Below are 17,222 nucleotides of genomic sequence, written 5' to 3'. Positions count from 1 at the left end.
ATCGTTATTTCTTTTTAAACAATAGCAAAAATAACAACAAATGTGGATGAAAACTAATAACCTTACAATAAGAGCGCAGATATTCGCTTTCTTCTTCATTAGAATGCACGATCCTTTGTTTCATTGCCGTTAAAGTGATCACTTTATCTGCCCTTATCGTGCAACCTTGTAATCCCTGGACTAATGTATACATTTGTTGAAAAGTTGTGACATGGTTGGAGAATTGTGCAAATTACGAAGATAATGCGATTCTGGCAATAAAAGGCAACTTTTCTGAGAACAAGTGCGTTTGCTAAAAATTATCAAGAAACATAATTGAAAAACCGTTCGGTTTTCGTCCAACTGCAATGTACACATGAAAAAAAATTCATGAAAACTAGGACATCCTAATTAAAATAGCGAAGTATGGGTTAACTTTCGGTTTTGTACCTATACCATAAAACTGATGGGTGCGGAAATCTATTCGTATCTGTTTTTCATATAGTCATTGATTAGGCTCACCGTTGTACAGTTTACATCCTGTAGTTATAGGAAGTTACATAACAGGAAGGCCACCATACACTTACGTATGGAGTATACGATGCTCACTATACAGGCTGTTCACGCAAACCGTTACCTAAAAGTATTCAGACTCTCATTAATAATTTAAATCTAAAAATTTCCATACCAACATAGTTTTTCATGATCTATCGAAAGAAAATATTATCATGATCGTTTCAGTTCCGGTTTTATCGGATGTGGATGCAACTTTCTTATTTTTAATAGAACACCCGGTATTTTATTGCATTTTCAAAATCTACGACGTTTACCTATACTCAGCATCAAAGGTTTTCAAATTATAGAGTGATTATTCAAAATTTTCAACTCCGTTGACTTGAATTTCAAAAAATTTTCCGAAATCAACAATACTGACTTGCTGCATGATCTAAATCACCGATCTACAAGGTGCTTTAAAATGAATGGTCACTTGCTTTATTTTTTGCACTTTTCAAGTGTGGCGCTTCAAAAACACCTCGTGAGTAGGGCCCTTTTCTTCTTTTCTTAGGAGGCCTTGAAATAAACGCGATATAAGATCTGTAAGACAAATCCTTTGATGGTTATAATTGCTATTATTCGTTGTTCATCATTGAATGAATCAATCAAAGAATACGAATGGAGTCATAGGTACAGGGCCCTAAAGAAAAGCACTCAAACGTCACACATTTTGAAAAATCTTGAATAACTTGAAAACATTTCATGGTGGGTATAGGGAAATGTGGTATCAAACGCCGTAGATTTTTCATTTAGATTTCGAAAAGGCGATACCGTACAGGGTGTTCTATTTAAAATAAGAAAGTTGCTATCCGCATCCGGTAAAACCGGAGTATGCAGAAATCGTCCATACATTTAGCGACAAGATCCGTTTCCAACAAATAATGTATTCAATAACATTCAAAGCATTAGAAATGTAACGTAGAGCAGAATAGTTCCTCAACATCAAAGGTTGGTATCGAATAGAAGATGAAAATAAGGGTGGTGGGAAAATATATGGAAATGCTTCCTGTTTATGACTTTTCCAACGGGTCAAAGACAGTACATAAAGAACAATAAAGGGGAACATTTAAATTTAAAAACCTATAAAAGCGAGTTTTCCAATAAACTCGTGTATAAATAAATTGCCGTTTCGACAAGAAATTGCAGGATATTATTGCTTCCAACCTTTGAAAACTAAAAAGGAAAACTCGAGGGTAAAATGATTGATTGATGACGACAACTACTGACTCATTAAAATCGATAATGCAATAAAAAGTTTTACAAGGTATATAAGCAATGGCGAACCAAACGACATGCGACAAGAAAGAAGACATTCTACGGATTTTTTTGCGGTTAGCCGCTAACGGCCTTAGAATGAAAACGTTTGGTCTAAATTACTATTTTACGTAAAATTTATTCGTCAAACAAAAAATATCCGTTTCCTTCCAGCTGCAGCTGTTGCAATGTGACTAGCAAAATGTGCACGTATTAGCTTTGAGCATAAATTAACTACTCTAGTTTTGAGAAGAAATTTGTATGAATATTTAAACCGTTGGTTGCCGTAAATTTGAAATGCTTGATCAGTTATGGATTGTCCCACTGAAAATAGTTCAAACGAAATTTTCAAACGCTTCATAGTGTGAGACTCTAATTGTGAAAAGACAGCACATGATATTAGCGAAAAATGTGTTTAGAGACGATCTGACACCGTGAAACTTTGAAACCCCAAGTTATTTTCTTGTAATGCATAAGGCGCAACGTTAAAAATGTTTGGAGCTAATGCCGCAATGCCTTTGAACGATACGTGAATAGCCCCAAGTGATTGAAAGTCAAATGTCGTTTTAAGCTTCTTTCAGTGTGCACTAATTAAGTATCTTTAGAAAAACTCTCCAAAAGATATATAGGTTTCGAAGAAAAAATGTAAACAACGTTTCTATTTTACGGAAGCGTGAGTAAATTACTAACTTTTAACTTATATTTCAGAAAGTTTCACTAAAATTATGTACACGCGCTGATAATATCGAAGTTTTATCATCAAAAAACGTCGTTACGCTGCCGTGTTATTGTTCTCCTTCTAATATTTGCAGTGAAAACATTTATCCTTAAGCAACGTTTATGTGATTGATTTTTGGTTAATACCTTTTAGCTTTTGCGTAGGGATGCTAATATAAAAAAAAATTAACGTGGCTGGATATAATATTAATTATCTCGGAATTTTCCTCATGAAAGTGAAACAAACAGAATAAAACAAAAATGAAAATATATGATCGATTTTCCACGTTCGCTTTTTTGCTGTTTCACGCATACGAAAATATTTTCTCGGAATATTAATTTTATAAGCCAAGCTCTTCGGCTTCGTTTAAATGGAACACTTGAGTAAAGTAACCTAATAATTTAATGTACAATAAGTGAATAACACGGTATATGTCAAATGCATTTTAACGGAATTGACAATAACAACTTTAAATTGATTCGTTCATGAGAGAAGCATTATTTTTTGGTGAATAAAAAACTCGCAAGACAAATTCAATATTGTATTCAATTTTGATTAAGTCTCACAAATCTACCAATCTATTAGAACTTCAAACAAATTTCGACAAATATAAAGGTCGTCAAATTTAAAACGTACTTTAAATCTGTCCCTCTCAATTACCTAATGCGTCCGCGGTAAACAGCTTTTTTCGATAAACCCAGCACCATTAAATCGCAAAAAATAAGTAGGTAGAGATTATAACGGGAAGTTATAAAAATTGCTTCGGAATTTTTTTAAGGATGGGTTGCACTGACTAGCCCAATCGTTAGCGGAAGCGTTTATTTTGGATTTTTCACGTAAAACAAAGTTGTAGAGTGTCTTACCAAACAAACTTTGATCATGATGTTGTAAAGAATTTATTTGGATGATTGGAGTCAATGAAATATGTGTCATTTTCGCGCAGTGGTTATCTTCTTATTTTTTGTCCGCTAGAAAATTCGAAAGGGAACCAACGAAACTCGTTTGATTGCTCCCAAACCCCGAACCCCGCTTATTATTAATTATGAATTAATTAATTATTATTTAATTATTATATTATTATTAATTTACTCCAGATCAGAATTCCTCGTGGATGCTCGTTCAAACAAATGTTTTGGGCATCAAAGAACACACTAATTTGATAACGAAGCTTCACTTATTTACAGAAAATATTTGATGACAATTACGACAAAACCAGAGTTGTTTTGCACAAAAAATGACTAAACAAAGGTAGCACGATTTACCAACAATGATTATTCCCATATTATCACTCACTCATTCCAACTAATATCAGTCATTTACCTCTTGATCAATAAAGTAGTTACTAGTAATGGAACGTTAATAATACATCAACAGTATTAGTGTGTCAGTTCGTTTCAGTTACGTTGAGCGATGATAACTTAAGATGATTAGACTGTGTCGGTGCTGTCAAAATGTACAAAACAAAACAAATTGAGGAGACAATTTCAAATAACAATTCGAGTATTAATTACAACGCGTCTTTAGTTCATAATAAAATCACGCGGGAGGCTCCATGATTTTATCGTGTATATATAATACGTATAATTGTCTGCTTAAGCGCAAATCTGTCAATTAAAAGGGCAAAAGTTTAATTAAAGCATTAAAAAGAAAATTTCGGGAATGCTGCAAGTTATAAAAGTTTACGATTTGATTAATAAGGTAATTAAGGAAATTTTTGATGTTAAAGTGTCACAAAAATGCCTTCGTTTATCTTAAAGATCAGTTTCCCTTACGGGAAAGAAAATTCGATTAATAACATTGGAAAATTCCTTACCCTTATTACTGGTCATTTTAACTAGGTTTTCTTGAAGTTAAAGATAGACAATAATTCTTTCTCGGTTTTCTAATTCTTTCGGGTGAGAATAAAGTAAAACTTTTAATGGTATTTTAACACGCGAACTAACTTTTGAACAATTAGAAACAGTGTGTAGCAAACAAATCTGCAATTTGTACTGCCTTAGGGAAATCAATCACAAATTAAAGGTTCTCCAAACAATCTCGGTGTTAATTTTAAGAACAAGTTAAATTCCTAAGTATAAACTTGTTTTTGTCATTTTTCCTACGACAATGTCGTTTTATTAACATTTCTGAGCAGCTTAGCTCCAACATTTTAATTTCTACTGCTCTAACTTAAAATCACAAAGACATTTCGTCTGCAATTTATTAAGTGAATTTAATGAAGTTAATTCTGAGAATAATTGCCATTTTTTAGTCAAAAATTGTTTAAATAATGAAAATCTAATTTGGGCCCAAATTAATCTTTAATTCATAGTATTTAGTGCAACTAATCAAATGTCAATCGGGAAAAGTGGGACTTTATTTCAAGTTAGCACCCCTACTTTAAAAATCGATTTTCCGGCAGTAACCCTAAATTATATGTATATTTTTACTTGATTTGGGCAAATGGGGGTGCTAACTTTATCGGCCTAACACTCATGATTTCATATGTGTAATTTACTGAGAACCTGCTGTACAATCAGCCACTGAATCAGAAATTAGCATTATTTTCTAGTTTGCCAAATTTCGTCAGATACAATTGCAATTTATATTGGAAGAAACCTAAAAAATGTTTCAAAAATAATTCTTACGCAACTTACTCCCATTGGCCGAATACCATTGGGCCATTTAAATTCGATGCTCTTCGTGCACAAGGAATTGTTTTGCCCTTTTTAGCGCATCTGTGGAAAAAATACGCCATTATATTCGTTATCGCTGGCTGGCTGGCTCTCCGGCTGAGATCTCACAAACTTACAACTTGTATATCTCCAATTTTATACATTATTTCGCTTGATGATCCTGTCAAGATCATCTTAGCCATGTAATGCTCAAATTCCTTCCTTCCTTTCTAGGACCTACTGCTCAAATTTGAAATATACGTACCTTCTTACTGAAACACGGACGTATAATGTCTCCTGAACGTATTTTTAAACACACTTACGTTTTAAATCGGGTCGAAAATAAGCATGTACTGGAAGTCCATTTCACCCTTGTTAAGTGTTTAAAATTCCGACCCCTTTTCTCGTGACATACGGTCAGGGTAATCTCTAATAAGTCGGTAACGCATGGCGTGATAAGAACTACAGGTGTTTTACATTTGCATATGCGGTTCTGTTGGCCACGGTCGCTTTGAAAGAGACTGGTGAGAAAACCTATAATCAACCCCAAGTGGGGTTGAGTTTTTTTATGGGTTTACTCTCTTATTCCGACTAAAATTAATTATTGTCTGTTCAGAAATAGCGAACAACAAATCCTTAAGTTTCGCTACTTTTACGAATTGTTTTTTAAGGTATATTATTACTCTTCGCTAAGCTAGCACCCTAAAATATCATACTTTCATTCCATCACTCCCAGTAGAATGTTCACTTCTAAACAATCTAAACCTAGCGCAATGGTACCTAAATCATCCGCAGTTTTGAAATTTAGTTCCCAAAAGCTCCACTGTGAAAGTAACAAATGTTAACAGCTACCCGCTTACAACTGCTATTTCAAAATAGTTCAAAACATCTAACCAAAAATAGTCACATACACTTTTAATGTCCGTATTGACCTCTGTCTCTCTCTGTGTTAATTACTCACTTAGTTTTTCAAACTCAAATTAACCGATAGGTACAATATTCGTGTTGGTATAATTACATTATTGAAATATGTTTACATTTAGTGACTTTCAAGAGCTTCAAAGAGTATTTGAATAAATTTTTGGTCATAAAAACGAAGCTTTTCCTCTTTTCAGTATTATGTACAGACCACTAATTACTACTATTACCTAATTGGTACCAGTGATTGTTACACGTCAATGGGAAAACCTTTTTGAAGTGTTAACGATCTTGGTTCGAAAACCTTATTTATTTAATAAGTCACTTTTCATTCACTTTACGAAAAATACAATTCTTTTGTATGCGTATTCAATTACTGCGAGTTTGTTTGGATTTAAAATTTCATAATATTTACATTGTAAACGATTCGGCAGTTTTTATTCTTATGCTAACTAATCATAAGATTGTTTTGAACATTTATAATCAAATTTTTATGTAAACAATTAAAGGAGCAGAATTGCTCATCCCCCATCTACCCTTGTACACGTTATTTCAGTATAGACACCAAAAACAATGAGGGGTTTCCTAATTTATTAAGTAAATCTGGGGATACATTTACGAATAAACACAAAATTTATTTCATTTGAATTTGTATACCAGTGTTGTTTTCCCTTTTGGTAATTTATTCCTTTTAGATAAAGGTTTAGATATAAGACACATCGACGTTGGCGGTAAGGAGTCTTATCAGGCGAAAATTAATTAACGCACGTGTTAGGAGATGGGGTGTTTTACGATGCGCGCTTTATTCCGGTATAAGTTTCTAATTGTGATTGGCGACGTTTTTGAAAATCCTGAAGGAGTATATCTCTCTGTGGAAATTGTGTTTCTTTAAATATTGGAATCAACGTGAACACGAGGCTGCTGGTTTCGTGACGGTAAAAGAGCGTGTTCATTTTTCCCGCTGTCAGCCATATTTATTTTGTTGAAGAGGCAGTTCATCGGTTTCGAAAGAAAGTGTGCGGAAGAAGTTAAACAATCTTAATAATAGATTACAGGTTGTCCTCAAATGGAATAGTAAAAAGTCTGCAGAAAGTGTTTTAAAACGGTCTGTCTGTATTCAGAAACAGTTAGTTCGAGTGTGAGTAAACAAAGTAGTTGTCTGCTTAGCGAAAACCTTTCTAAAAGGTACGTGTATAATCAAAAACCGAGCATCCAAGAAAATGTCTCATCGTACTTATCAAGATCCTGTTTAATAAAAAAAAGTGTGGCTGTCGTGTCTTTCATAAGTGCCCCTGTTTGTTTTGGATTCTACGCACCAAAATTAATAAGAAAAAGTGTTTTCCCGAGAAATTTTGGTGCAGTCGATTTTTGGTAAAAAAGGAAGGTTATACACTACCTTTTTTGAGGCCCTCAAAAAAAATTGTCTCAGGTCGACCCGGAAAAAAATTTTCTTATAGAATGTGGCCTGTAGAATCCATAATTTCAAACAGTTCCAAGATTGGGCTACTAGTTCAAAAGTTACAGCCCTTTTAATTTTCTTTCGAAATTGGTTTCTAGTCTATAACTTTTGATTGAGAAGTCTGATCGAAAAAGTACGAATTGTTTTGGATTCTACGCACCAAAATTAATAAGGAAAAGTGTTTTCCCGAGAAATTTTGGTGCAGTCGATTTTTGGTAAAAAAGGAAGGTTATACACTGCCTTTTTTTGAGCCCCGAAAAAAAAATTGTCTCAGATCGACACGGAAAAAAAATTTTCTTATAGAATGTGGCCTGTAGAATCCATAATTTCAAACAGTTCCAAGATTGGGCTACTAGTTCAAAAGTTACAGCCCTTTGAATTTTCTTTCGAAAATGGTTTCTAGTCTATAACTTTTGATTGAGAAGTCTGATCGAAAAAGTACGAATTGTTTTGGATTCTACGCACCAAAATTAATAAGAAAGTGTTTTCCCGAGAAATTTTGGTGCAGTCGATTTTTGGTAAAAAAGGAAGGTTATACACTGCCTTTTTTTGAGGCCCTCATAAAAAATTATCTCAGATCGACCCGGAAATTGGTTTCTAGTCTATAACTTTTGATTGAGAAGCTTGATCGAAAAAGTACGAATTGTTTTGGATTCTCTTTTGGATCCTCTTTTAACCTTGCTATACTTGTGGTCATAGGCACGTATAACAATCACATCACCTTCTTTTAGGCCTGTACTCATCCCATCTAAATCAGAATTTCGTGGAACGGAGCTGCAGACATTTTCTTTATATTGATTACTACCTGCATATCAAAATTTCCTTAGCAGAAAGTATAAACAAAGCGTCTTTATTTTCTGCGCATTTTAAGAACCTTATCAATTGGAAGGTAAGTTGTACGTACTAAATCCCACGCTCCCGCCCCTCGTTCGGTTCTCACTGCAGTTTTAAGACTATCCTCTAAGGGAGGTCCCAGACAAATCTACTCTGGAAGGTCTATTTTTTTGCAAATCTTTTATTATGGTATGTTTAATTCTGTTTCCAGATATTGAGAAAATGTCTTAGAAGTTCGAGGCACCATCATATATGACACCTTCACAAAATTTATTGCAGTAATAATCTGGCATATCGGAAGGCGTTTTTCTGTCAAATGTAAAAATATTAATCAACTTTGAGGTCATAGAGCAATAGAGAATTTTATACTGTACAAAAAAGGTAACCACACATTTTTTTAAAGAGTGTAGTCCTATAAAATGCCAAAAACTAAGAAAATCCACCTTTAGGGGTGGCTCACCCTTCCCTGCCAGAGGGGAGGTGGATGTTTCCCCTTCTAAAAACGTTTTGTTTTGGTCCAAATATAACTGTACAAAGTGGCTTGCTTTAATCATCAAACGCTACGACTAGATTCTCAACTGCGTTTTTCTGAAACTACTTTCGTCTCTAAAAAGGGTGAAGAAAATCTGATTTTCCTCTTTAGTGCGGAAAGTCAAAAACAATTGCTACGTTAATCTTAATCATGGCATGTTTCGTATCTAGATGGCTATATGTCAAACTTCATTATTACATACGATAATTTTGCAATTTTGATTGTAGTTTCAGAACAAATTATGTGTAAAACTTGAGAAGGAAAACTTTCTTCTCTAGTTGTACAAATAACTATTTCATGGTATATGAATATACATTCACTATTTCAAAATATTCACACAACTGTGAAAAGTTGAGTTGACATTTATATGCTCAAAATTTGATCTGTTCACTCCTTCACCCTTAAATTTACCAACGGCCAAACACACACTACTCTTTTTTGCACACCAATGCAGAGCGAGCCGAAGGCGAGTTCGGCATAACTGTGGCCCTCCCTTAGACTCGCTTCTCTACGTCCACGGTGGCAAACGACGTTTACCAACGGGCAAACACACACTACACTTTTTAGTAGATCAATGTCGAGCGAGCCGAAGGAGAGTTCGGCATGACTCTGGCCCTCCCTTAGACTCGTCTCTCTACGTCCACGTTAGAAAACGACGTTTACCAACGGCCAAAACATACTACACTTTTATGTACATCCATGCCGAGCGAGCCGAAGGCATACGACGTAAACCAACGGACAAGGGCCAAACAGACACTACACTTTTTCAATCATACATCCGACCTAATAAAAAACGAAGATCCCCCACGAAATAGGTTTAAGATTTTTTTAGCGTAACACAACGAAGTCTAGGTAACGCTTATTTGCTCGATTGTCGTCGTGTGTCTGTCTGTCTGTTTGTTCCATCGAGATCTCAGCCTCTGGGCCACCTAGAGACTTCGGGTTTTCGCTAAATGATAGCTGGTATGGTCTATATTTGCCCAAATTACAGTTGTGTTACGCGGCAACATCCACGACTGGGTTTTGAAAATTTCTTTAACTTTTTTGAAATACAAACTCATATAAACAATCTTTTTGAAGCTAAACAGAGTGTGTCACCAAGCAGCTTTGGATATCGGGTTATTGTAGCTTTTTTAACGATTGCAAAGTAACTTAAAAATTTATATAGAAGATAAACGTTAAATGAAACGGAGCTACTTTGGAGACGAGGTTCACAGTTTAAGACAGTACAAGATTTTGCTTTAAAAAACAAAAACACGTTAGACCCACATTGTGTAAAACATATGATCAATTGAACTAAGCGACATCTGATAAACAGACGTGGTTGAATCGAAATGGCGGATGACTCAAAACGACTACCCTTCCCCTAACAAAGTAAGGTGATCTAGGACTTACGATTCTTAACCCATGAACCTTCGGCTCGCTCGGCATAAATCAACCACCGACCGGAATTTCGGGGTTGATAAACGATTCCGGTCACAAAATGCGAAGCGCATGCCAAAAATTAAAAAAAAAACTACATTATCGAAAAAATTGGGTTGGTCAGCACAATGCAAAAATAAAGAAAGAAAAACAAGCAGCGTTGGGGAAATAAACAGGAACTGGAGCGTAAAAATCTTTATCAAGGTTAAAAAAAGAAAACAAATTTCCAAGATGCAGGGATGCCTTGCTTAAGGAGGGTCTAAAGGACATTGTAGTTGCTTGAATTTACTAATGACCTACTGTCAGGCGTTTTGAATATCACTCAAGCCCTGCCGCCCCCACTGTCTAGGGAAGGGAACGGAGTATTTGGCACTCGGTACATTTCCTAGCTCGGAAGCGCAACCAGTAGCCTCACGCTCTAGGAAACGTAAAAATGCCTCCCGTAGACTCTACGTACACGGCGGCAAACGACGTTTACCAACTACTAAACACACACTACACTTTTTCAATCATCCAAATAAAAAACCGCGATCTTTGCGAAAACTTAAAATAGTGATTCACTACCATTATATTCCACCCGAAATACTTGTTTAACTGCAAAAAAGGAAAGTTTACGCATAAAATTAAAACTGTTACACGAATCAAAAGGGGAGAACAATAGCAGAAAGTATTATCAAACAGTTTTATGAATATTAAAAGGGATGTAATGAATATTGAAAACTATAACTTGCTCAATTCTAATTAATCATAAGTATAGTTTTCTTGTGTACGGATTTTAAACAATAATTTTGTAAAGTGTTTTGTACAAATAATATGATAAATAATTAATATCGAGAAACCTTAGGTGACAGATTACCAATACTTTTGCTAATTTTCACAGCTTAAAGACTACAGAGGTTTAGTTTGTCATACTAAGTACGCAACATGCAGTTGGACGGAATATATCATTAGATAATAAAATCTAATGCCATATTTGGAAGAATCTGGTAACCCCGAAAAAAATTTGAGCAAAGAAGTCATCATTCAAGAGACTAAGTCAGGTCAGGCGAAATTAGCTCTAAACATTTAGCGACTAAAATTACCTGTACAATGTTCCAACAAAACCAATATCCAAAACGTTGTAATGAAGAATCTTGAGCAGGCCTTGGTTTTCATAACGGATGTTTCGACCTCTTGGTAACAAAAAACACTACCTACGATTTTTAAACACTTCACATTATATCGAATACGAAATTTGGCATCTGCATTTTTAAATCCATGGTAGTATCACTCAAGATCACATTTACAGCTATGAAAAGTACGGCTCGTATATTATTACAATCATAATTACGAAGAACTGCAACCACTTGTATTTTGAGTATATGTTTAAACAAGTTTTTCAGTCATAACAACAAAACAAATCGTTTAGTCCAACTTCGCCATTGCTGTTCAGCGGCGGCATTTTCTGTTCGCGTTTTTTAAATGAAGTGCACCGATAAAACAATAAGATGAGTTCACAATCATAAAGAAGCTGTAGGTACACACCCAAACTGCCGAACAGAGGCAACGTTATCTGCTGCCGAAAACAGAAGGGATGCTTAAAAGCAGAAATGGGTGGACACCTTAAAATTAGTTCATTGTCACAAAGCTTTCGCTTCGTCAATTACTAATCTCCCCAACAGAAGTCCTTTTGTATGCCTCTATACTTTTGACACATTAATTCGTATATGTCTTGAACATTAAACATGTATAGGTACACGGTTTAAATACTATATTAAGTCCTACTTGAAAATGCCCCACCGACGCGACGGAACAGTTCACAACGTGTTCTTAATAGTGTACATAAAGGGGGTGCATATATTCTTGGTAAAATCACTGCACAAAGCGATTGACGATTATTTCGATGTATTTGTTCACTATTACACCCACTCAAAATGTATATTATTCAGATTAGATTTTAACAGTCCTCTTCAGTGGCAGTCAATTCGCGTGTCACTGTTTTTGTCTTATATGCCAAAAAATTGGAAAAAAAACACTTTTTAGTTAAAACCAAAAATTATGAAAAAATTTAAATGCAACACGTCAATCAAATATCCTTACATTTGAAATGTTTTCGTAAATGAAATGCCAATAAAAATATCAACTCGATAATTACCGGACAAACTTGAAATGATTTCCGATGACAGATGACAATAACTTTGTTGAGTACAAGCTTTGTGACACGTGAGTGCACGCGTCTTGTATTTGGACCGTTGGCGTGGACTGGCTGGGCTGCACACCCGGAGAATGCGGGCGCTCGTGTTATCGACGCAAGCGTCACGACGCATCTACAGGATCATTATTTTAACAGAATTATTGCAAGATTTAAAAAAAACACTGAGTTATGTGTTTATTTCTTGCTTTTGACTTTATCATCTAACCCCAATAATGAACTTAAAATGTCATCACAAACGTAATGCCTACCAATTTATCACAAACGCTAACGTCGCGTTAATTATTAAAGGATCTACAAGACTTTATACTTGTACACAACTATTAAACGAAAAAGTAATCTAAAATACTGCCGCGTTTTAGAGAAAAAAAAGCGCCCTAATAAGGGTGGCGCAAAACTGGCAGTGTATATCTGGATATTACTATTTTTTGTCAATGATTACAGTTACTCGCGCGCAAAACGAGAAGAATATTAAACAATGCCCAGCAGGCACTTGAGGTTTTCATGTCGATTGAAATTTATTCTGCCTCGCTTTTATAAAGAATGATAAGGAAGTGTAGGTTATTACATTTTCTCATAATTTGAGAAAAAATACGCACGAAGACAAAGACACTGCGACTTAAAACGTGAACGATTTTTGCATAATCGCCCAATTGTTCGGTAAATATTCGAGCAACAAAGGCGGAAGTGCCTTATTTTCGTAAATAAATTGATTTTTGAGGTTAAAAATATAAGAATCACTCATTGCCTAGTTCTTCCCGCTTTTCCTCCAAAATCCCATTACCTCATCCACGTACGTTAGAAGTGACACGAATTTTAAGGGTGGTAAGAGTTTACATAAGTTTTTCGTGGGGATCTCCCGCGTTCGCAGTTTCCGTACAAAACAGCGGCAACTAACTGGGATCTCGGTTACAATGCGGATATTCCAAAATAGTAACGCAAGATAATATTGAGACGGCAAACTTAGGAGAGAGCTTTTAGCCTTAATCCTGATTAACAATTTTCTAAGGGAAAGGGTTCTAGTTGGAAATTTCCGATCTAATTTTTAGATCGTTCCTTCATCTTTCTATCTTTTCACGCTTTCGCACTGCGAACTGGCAGTGACGATGAAAGTTTTATTTAATTAAACTGCATGGGATGTACTGAGTACTGCATTTCACCGTTAATAAAAATTCTAACATCATACTGAACTGATGATATCTTACACATACATCTACAACTTCCTTTTAGGCGCAACTCAGGTTGGAAGACAGTTCCTTTAGCTTTTAAAAAATTGCTGAGCATCACTTTGAACTGCCACAGATCTGATCTAATCCAGAACGCAATTTCTTCGCATTTGTAACCACCCTTGATATACAGGGTTGGAAATTAGGGCATCGAGCGCAGTTCACGCAAGGTCACATAGTACCATCGTTCTTTTTCCTCAACACTAAACGGCTGCCTAATTTCTTGTTTGATGTGATGATCCCCTCAGACTCGTTATGATCCATGGTAATTTGGATTTTGCTTAAAATGTTGGCTAAGCATCTCCTGTAATTGTAGTAGCCACAATCCTCGTCCTTTTTGTAGGAAAACATATACTCATTAATTAGTTATTGCACAGTATGGGTTTTTGATGCTATGGGAAATTTAATTTTCTTTGTGCAATGTCATCTTTCTTATTTATAGGATATTTCTTTTGAATTTTAACCACAGATGTTTCCAGTAAAGACCAGCATATTGCATATTGTAAAAATCAGATGTGCGCATGCGCAAACTACACAATTACACAATGTCAACTTGCTTATTTATGGAGATATTTCTTTGAAACTTTAACCACAGACGCTTCTAGTAAAAACAAGCATATCGCATATTGTAAAAATCGACTTTCCTATTTATAGAAATTTTTTTGAAATTTTAAACAAAGAAAACCTTTTTTCATTTTCTAACTTTTTAATCGTATTCGGCTCATTTGAAGTGGTGGGTTGCATTATTCATTCCTTGTACCCTACCCGTTGAGTTGCTGGAAGCTCTGGCCAATTATCTCATTGCACTTCCCCCGGACACCAAAAATTATTGACTGATGATGACGTTAATCACCAAATGTTCGATCTCGTGGTCTCAAATACATATTATACACGCACTGTATTTCCTTTTGTGCGGGAAGAGGTTATCGTTAGAAAAAAAGCACTATCCCCCCTCCGGTTTAGGCTTCCTTGTTACATTACTTGTTTTGCGGTACAAGGTCGTAGTCTGGGAACGATAATTCTTGTACCATTTATTCAGAAACTGTAAAATTTTGAGGTTTCAATTAAATGAATTAGTGGGATTTTCTGTTGATAGAGACACGAAAAGATTTTAAATTAATTACAAATGATGATCCATCCCTGTACCATTTTTTCAGAACTTCAGTACAAAAATGAAAATATTTGAAAATATGTTTCAAAACTTATAAAAATGTTCAAGTTTAATTTTATAAGTAATCAAAAAGGTACTTTTGGATTCTGAATCTTATTTACCCTAATTCCAATTCCTCAAATTTCATCAAATTCGCTTGACTACTTTAGGAGATAGCGTTAGGATGGCAAACAAAAGAGCTGTCCTGCACTTACTTACCTTATTTCTAATGCATCTGAAATTTTATGGGAATACTTATAGTACGTAAAATTACGAAAAACTGTATTTTTACTTTCAGTTCATCAGAAACTAAATTTCAGCAAAATCTATCAAATATTTTCAAAAATAAACTTAATTCAATTAATGTAATTAATTGGTGATGTGTAGGTATGATGACAATGCAATTCAAAAGACGAAAAAGTGAGCGTTCAACAAAAAAAGCATCTGTCCTTATCTACATATAATGTTTTTTCGATTCTTGTTGAAAATACGTAGTTTGCAAAAATTATTCACAGGCGAATGGAATGCACAGATACGAGGGTTGTCCGTAAATTAAGGCCTCCAATGATTCTTTTACATAGTAAACATAACTTTATTGCAAAACCAATTACAAATTCCCTGCACCACTTCTTCAAAATAGACAGAAAGAGCAAGAGTTTAAATTATTTAGAAATTGGTTGACGATTCTTCGACCATTTCGTCAGAACTTGTAAAATTTCGAGTTTTTAATTTTAGCAAAGAGTAACTAATATTATTAAGTATGCTTTGATTTTAGGAAGATATTTGAAAAAACGTTGTAGAACTTTTTCTCCGCGAGCAAAATATTGTTCAAGATCTAGTATCTACCTCCACATCCTGCAAGTATTTCGGTCACGCTCAGGGCGATATCCCACTTGAAAAGCAAGACGATCAGAAAATCCAAGTAAACACGAAAATTTTTACAAGTTCTGACGAAGTGGTACAGGGGTCACAAATCAATTTCAAATCTTTCTTTCTCTATATCAACAAACAAATCCACCTTCCCTGGTAGGATTTAACGATGAACATTTACAGGTCCTGAACAAATGATACAGGAACTAATTAATTTAAAACCTTTCTGTCTCTCAATTATCTTCTTCATCGTTCGTTTGGGTACTTTGAACTATATAAAATTAAACTCTAAAATGTTTACCGAAAAATCAGTTCTTTAAACGATCCAGAATGACGCATAATGGTCGAGCACGTAATTTTTTCAGCAAGGGAAATCCTAATACACAACCTTGCACCATAAAAAACAAAATCACCCCTTAGTTATATCACCCGAAAATTCCAGGCCACGAACTTGCACCACAAAACAAGGTCAGTTCTTACGTAAGGGGGAAATATTCACCAAGGTCACGACTTTTTCCCCAGGGAAATCCCAGGTTACGACCTTGCACCTTGCCTCCTTAAATACGCAACCGGAAAATTCCTTGCACTATGGCCACGAGCAAAACCAGGAGTGGGGGGGGGCGGTAAAGGTGGCCCGTCGGGCAGGGGGTAATTGGAGATCTCTAGGCATGTAGATTTTCCTTAAACTCACTAAATGCTCAATATATTTTTCGCTAATCTGATTGTTGCAAACTCTCATACTAACGTATGTATTAGTTTTCCAGATATAAATCACCTCAGACTGTCGTTGAACACCCTCTATAGTAATAATTTTTAATTATGGATGCTAAAACAAACACAGCAATTTCCCTAAGCGTGAAGAGAAAGTAGTCGGAATCGGTAGCCGTATCATGGGAAAGCAAATGCAGAAAAGCGAAACAATATCCCCATAATTAATGAAACGGAACGTAACAAAAACCTTGTAAATAAACGAAGCTGTAGAAATGACTGTACAAGAAAAAGCGAAAGCTATAGATACGCTGCGGTAAACTTAATATAAAAGCAATAATTAAACGGCATAAACGCAAAATAAATTTACGGAAAAACTCAAAATTACTGTACTTACAAAACCCCAAAGGGTCCGTTCGTCCCCGAAGTCTGAAAAATACGGGACAGCTGTCAAAATTCAAGTTTATTTTAAGGGCGCATCTAACGGATGTAATCTCGACTTACTCGAAGACTGTTATCTGTAACTCATTTAACTAATTACGGTTAATTATACTTAGCCAAATAGTTGATATGAAATCTCCAAATTCGGCAGTCCAGAAATTGATATTTTCCTTAAACTGCACGATCTTGCCGGTTAATACTGGTTTTCGGATACCATTAGAAATGAAAATCGATTAATAAGTAATTAATGGACCTAAAACTTAAGAAAACTCTGTCTTCTCTAGCAAGCTTTCGGCGACTGTAAAAATAAT

General features: G+C 35.1%; 1 protein-coding gene across 1 annotated transcript in view; it reads right to left on the bottom strand.

Annotated features, from left to right (window-relative positions):
* Positions 1-11,588, bottom strand: part of LOC116165584 (neurotrimin-like) — a 355,447-nt gene extending 343,859 nt beyond the window's left edge. Inside the window, exon 1 of the mRNA XM_031480146.1 lies at positions 11,408-11,588. Within this exon, the coding sequence (XP_031336006.1) occupies positions 11,408-11,480 (73 nt within the window). The 5' untranslated portion in view covers positions 11,481-11,588. The remainder of the gene's footprint in view (positions 1-11,407) is intronic.
* Positions 11,589-17,222: the final 5,634 nt, after the last annotated feature.

Source organism: Photinus pyralis, unplaced genomic scaffold (assembly GCF_008802855.1).
Source record: "Photinus pyralis isolate 1611_PpyrPB1 unplaced genomic scaffold, Ppyr1.3 Ppyr1.4_LG3a, whole genome shotgun sequence".
Classification (NCBI taxonomy): Eukaryota; Metazoa; Arthropoda; class Insecta; order Coleoptera; family Lampyridae; genus Photinus; species Photinus pyralis.
This window is presented reverse-complemented; position numbering and strand designations above follow the sequence as displayed.